The sequence below is a fragment of the Condylura cristata genome, unplaced genomic scaffold (assembly GCF_000260355.1).
Source record: "Condylura cristata isolate star-nosed mole 26May11 unplaced genomic scaffold, ConCri1.0 scaffold00001, whole genome shotgun sequence".
NCBI lineage: Eukaryota > Metazoa > Chordata > Mammalia > Eulipotyphla > Talpidae > Condylura > Condylura cristata.
In genome coordinates, this window is record NW_004567102.1 from 88,602,760 (window position 1) to 88,608,552 (window position 5,793).

Below are 5,793 nucleotides of genomic sequence, written 5' to 3' on the forward strand. Positions count from 1 at the left end.
GCTGCTCCCCTCAGCAGTGGACTTCGTCGATCTACCTGTTCTGCTCCCCGCTCTGTCTCTGGGGAATCCGCTCACCTCCCTGCACCTCTGGCCTGTCCCCCAGTTCTGTGTGCATAAATAAATAAATCTTTTTTAAAAAAAAGATACTAGTTTAACTGTCTCAAATATTAATAATAATTTAACTTAAAGAGTAATATTCAAGTACATTACGACATTTAGTGTGGGCACAACGTGGTGATAGAAAGTAGATCGCGGTTTGCAGAGCAAGAGAGCAGGCAGTGTGCAGTCCCCGCCACAGGCCCTCTCCGGGGCCAGGACACTGCTCATGGCGACACCGCATGGTGAAGGCCGTGCGGCCGGAGGGTGCCCCAAAATGGTGACGGGCCGTGGTGCGTATTTCATAAGATAAAATATGAGTAACTAAAGCTATCAATGTAAATAAGAAAGGTTCAAAAGTTATAATGTCTGTTCTCACAAGAATAGGATGTATGCTTCGAGAAATTCTAGCTCTTTGCCTCGTGACCCAAAATAATGATTAGAAAGCAACGTCTTTGATGAAATAATTACTCATAGCACCCAATTTAAATTACTGAAAAACAATTACAATCACTAAGGGAATTAAGTTAACGAACTATAAATACGTGTACAAAAACTCATGTTTTTATGTATGTGATGCCAGTATTTTTTAGAAAACATATTAGGATAAAATGACCTACACAAATAACAGTAAATTCCATTGAGGAAACCTAACCAAATTATACAGAATCTACATCTAAAACACTGCAAAGATTTTCTGAGAAGCATAAATACAAGCAAAGAGAAAAAGAAGATATATGTTCCTAATTAAAAGATTCAGTAGAAAATACATTATCTTAAAATTATTTGAGAAATGTATTGAAATTTTTATCAAACTTGAAGTATTCTTTAACCTGACTAATTACTTTGTTTGTCTCCTATTTTAAGCAGTTAAGAATAATGAAGAAAACTTTAAGATAGCACATACAGAGAGGATCTGAATTGTTTACTAAAACATAAAATTGCAATCATAAATAACAATTTTAGGGAAATAAGCAAAATATAGCAAAAATCAGGTTCTTTTTAATAGATAAAATTCTGCACCAATACATATCTATGGAAAATAGAGTCTCTACTTTTAACATCTGATATATAAATTTCCAGTGTTTCCTGTTTATATTCTATTACTTAAAGGAGATTGAAAAGATGAGACCCTCACTAATCGGTATCTTACAAAATTGTTGCTATGTAAATTTTTTTCGATGACCATTGTTTCTAATTGTAAATAATACTGTCTATGGCTTCTCTCTCATAATTTTCTGCACAATTGCATTCTTCCTTATGCATCATGCCCAGAAGTGAAATTGCCGAGTCACGTGTTAACATATGCACATCTGCATGAGTGTAAATGCATCTTGCTACAGAACATCTGCAATGGATTATGATGGCATGCGTGAGAATGTCTTTTTCCAATCTGGCTTCCACACAGTGTTAAATTTTTCAAAGTCTTTTGGTAAATATAATATTCAAACTTATAAAGCGCTGCAGTATGTAATTTAATTTGATTATACCAGTGGAGTTGAACATTCCAGAAGAGTAATAATTCACTTGTATTTATTAATTTGTATATCATCTATTCATAACCTTTGCCCAGTTTTTAATTAGCAGATTCATTCTTTTACTAGTGGATGAGGGCTATTTGTATATCGCGGATATTATTATGTGTAACGTGTCAACAACAATTTAAGAATTTGTTGTTCTTGCATTTTGGTTGGCACTTGAGTTTAAAAACAAAGTAGAAATGCTTTCATTTCTCCTGACTCCACATAGAGACTCTTATCTGATAGAAGGAAATACTCTCTTTGCAAAAATCATAGCAATCTTGGATTTTATGCTTGAGAAATTCCTACATGGAACTTATAGCCATCTAAGATGAATAAGTTTTACCACTTTGACTCTAAATTATTTTTCCCTTATTCTTCAGCAATTTCTGTATATCTGGAATTTCTATCTTGTTGATTACACTTGAATACAGTAAGCAGTACAATAGAAATTCAATTTTCTGAATAGAAAGTTGCCACTGGTTGGCCGATAATGTAATAGATTTCTCATGTTAGACCCTTTTCAAAACCTAAAATCTTGAGTTCAGAGTCCTCGCTTATGTCTTGACAGTAGCTTTCAGGCCCATCAACACCAGGATAAACACATTTCTTCTCTTTCAAGCTACAGAATCATAGTCTCTTTATATTTCTTAACATACTTTTTTCAAAGGAAAGGAACATTGTTTCCAAAAAAAAAAATATCTTTTTCATCTAGTTCTGCTGGGGCAGTAAGAACAAAAAGACTTGCAGTTTTATGGTCTGCCTTAGCTCCCCGAGAACAGGGAAGAAAAATAGAGGAAACTAAAATGGAAATGGACAATATTAAGACATCCTTCTTGGATGAAGCTAAGGGGCTTTTACAGGGCACGCCCTGGTTTATTACCCCATGACTGCGGGGGTGTTAAAGCTGGGCTGGTCGTTCAGGAGGTCTCAGAGTTCCATCTGAGATGTCACTAAGAATAACAACAGCTCAGTCATTGTACTGTGGATCTTTGTTGAGCCAATAACATTTCTCACGACATTTAATTCAATCAGGATAGCAATGAAATGAAATAATTATTTCATAGTATCTACTGTCACGATCCATAGTGAGCGAGATCACCCGTTCATCCCCAAGTGATCAACCAGGCACACGTATAGACGTAAAACTAATCGACAGAAGTTGAATAATGTTGTCATTCATATCTCTGTGCGTGGTAAGGACACTTGTGTAAAGCCTACTCCTTAATACCGTCTAGGTGCCAACACTCTCCTCTAACATCTGTGGTAAATAAGCATTCTCTAGCCTGCTGAACACTAACTTGGCGCACACATCCCAGCAGAAGGACACCAGCCCCGGGGGTACTGAGGCTGCCAGGAGCTTGCCTGCACCCCCAGATGTGTCCCACCTGCATGCAGAGATTTGTCTCTTCTGATGCTTTCAGCGTGTTCTCCTAGCTGACTTTGCGAGGTCAGCAGACAGGCTGTCTGACACAGTGAACACAAAGCGGAATGAGCACCGCATGCCCTAGGTTACACATCAGTTTCAAGACACCGGGAGAAATGAACACCACAGTCAGGTGGTTCTGTCTCATGCACAGTTTTTCCTCACCAAGGGCTTGATGATGTATTTAGCTGGATGTAGCTATAAGAAGGGAGTTGGAGGAGCAATGAGTAGAGACACAAGGCAGAAACCAGGGTCTGCAGCATCTGATTCTTCTTGGTTGAAAAGGCAAGATGGGACCTGGGGGCTTTTAGCTTGGGCTAAACCCGAGCTCACAACCTCACCCCCGTTACACACATCTTCTCTCATCCCCGTACTTCTTCCCACCACCTCAGAGTGATCCCAAGAGAAACACAGACACAAAGAGAAAACCATTTAGAAGACTGCTCTCTGCCGGCTAGGGTTTTAGTGCCGCCTCACTGAGTGGGACGTTCTCTCTGCACGAGCAGCCCACAAGGAGCCTCCTTTATCCAGGAAAAGAGGCTCCACGGGGCTCGCCCCTCTCGGGAATGGCCTCCGCCCTCGGGCTCCCCCGCTGCAGACTGGGGTGCATGTCCCCGTGGACATCCCGTCCAGATGCCGGTCCTCTCCACCAGTGTCATCACACTGTGCTCCCCGCCTTCCTGCAGGCCCCGTGGCAAGCCCAGGGGACGTGTGCCCTGCCGGCCTGCTCACCCCGGGCCCAGTGCCGTGAGTGAGTGAGTGAGGCAAGCCCCTGGCACACTCCAGATGACCGCGGCGCGCTTCTGGTGGAGGAGGGCAGGCGCACGGAGGATGCCTGGCGGGCTGGCGACGTGGCCGCCTGACCGGAGGAAAGCGAGGGGCGAGGAGCTGCGGCACGACCACCGGCCGCTGCATGGTCTCCCCTCGCGGGGGTTCAAGCGTTTAGCGGATGTGGCTGTAGGAAGCCAGGTAGAGAGGAGCGACGAGAGACGAGCAGGCTCAGGGTCTGCCCCAGGGCCTGGGGCCTGCTTGTATCGTTGGCAAACATGGCGACAGGGGCGGAAAAAATAACATATAGAGAGGAAGCAACTTCGGCCCGACCTGAGTTTGAGGCGCCGGCAAGATGCAGTCGCAGCGCGAGTCGGCTGAGGAAGCGCGTGGGGACGGGCCCTGGCCGCCACCTGCCCGGCACACAGCCGCGGCCGAGCGAGCCTGCTCTGTGCAAGAGAGAACATCTCCGAGAAGACCCTCCCGCAACTCTGTCCGGGGCAACCGAGGTCACCACGGTGCATCTACCACGGTGCATCTCGTTCTGCTTACACGTTGGGGCTCCCGTCACCTTCGAAAGTAAACGAGCTCTGACAACTGAGCAGCCTAGGATCAAGGGGGGGGTAGGCGGGGGCCGGCCGAACCTGCTGTGGTGGCCTGCTCCCTGGACCCCTGCGCCCACAGGGGACCACACTGCACCCCCAGACCCCACCTGGGAACACCCGGTTGGCCAGTGTCTCCTGTGCTGTCTGCAGACAGCCTGTTGCTGTGCTTCAGAATTGGTCTTTCGTTCTCTGTTCCTTTGCTCTGTTAGTTACTTACTGTGGATTCTAAACTTCTGAACATGCAGAAACATTGCCCGCCCCTGCTTTGCCGGAGTCTACATAGTGTCTCCCACCACGCACACTGGTGTTGATCATCAGCCTGTGGTTGCTACTCAAACACACTGGCCCAACTCACTTCCTGAGCTGATGTTTGCGGCGTGGTGATGACTCCAGGCTGCTGTGGATTATTAACTGAGAGGAACTGTTACGGGCAGGCGCGCTTGGCGTCCACCTTCGTGCACCTTTAACTCCAGTGATCACTGACCTTTGTCCACCCCCTGCCCATCGGGGTCCTCGTCTGCAACGCGGATGAGTTACTTTGTGCAGGCTGGGGTGGGGTCGGCACTCATCCGGGGAGCGTCTGGCGCGCAGGAAGGAGCTGGCGCAGTGTTCAGGGTGGCAGTGCCCAGGCAGAGCCTGGGCGACAGCTCACACCCTCGCGTGCCCCCGCCCAGTGAGGAACCCACCTTCGCGTCGTCGGGAGGAACCCACCCTCATTTTCCGCTTGTTCCTTCTCCGGCCCTATAGATGCTCTGAACCTCCGGAATCGACAGGTCATCTGTGTCACGCTCAAAGTCCTCCAGCATCTGGTGGTGTCAGCCGAGATGGTGGGTGAAGCTCTGGTGCCCTACTACCGTCAAATCCTCCCCATCCTGAACATCTTTAAGAACATGAACGGTGAGTCGTCCCAGGAGTCAAAATGGCTTTCAAGCCCTGAAAAAAGGGAGTGGTTTGGAGTAGAGTTAATTAGCAACACATTGAGGATTTATTATTGCGTATAAACCGAGATCCATTTGGAAATCTAAATAGCATAACTCCCACCCCTTCTCTTGCTACTCCCGAGGGCAACAGTAAAATTAACAATTTCATTTATTACTCCTCACACGTACCGCTTACTCACTCAGTACAGAAGCACTGAAGCAGTTCTAGAATCTTCCAATAATTAAATTGTAAAGTTTTTTAATAGTCTTTTGAATACATTAGTGCGTTTTGAGTTTGTCCTTTCTCTTCATAGTTTTTTCTGCCTTTTAGATACTTTCTGTTAAAACTGCTCTTGACTATTATTATTTGGTTTAAGGTGATTTTGTTTTAATCCATGGTATTGCGATTTGGTACAGGTGGTTTGGAAAGTTTTAATACAGGTTCTCTGATTTAAAAA

The 5,793-nt window shown here is 45.5% G+C and overlaps 1 protein-coding gene across 1 annotated transcript in view; it reads left to right on the forward strand.

Moving 5' to 3' along the window:
- PACRG (PARK2 co-regulated) overlaps positions 1 to 5,416 on the forward strand; it is a 225,426-nt gene extending 220,010 nt beyond the window's left edge. Inside the window, exon 4 of the mRNA XM_004674176.1 lies at positions 5,163 to 5,416. Within this exon, the coding sequence (XP_004674233.1) occupies positions 5,163 to 5,416 (254 nt within the window). The remainder of the gene's footprint in view (positions 1 to 5,162) is intronic.
- The last annotated feature ends 377 nt before the right edge of the window (positions 5,417 to 5,793 follow it).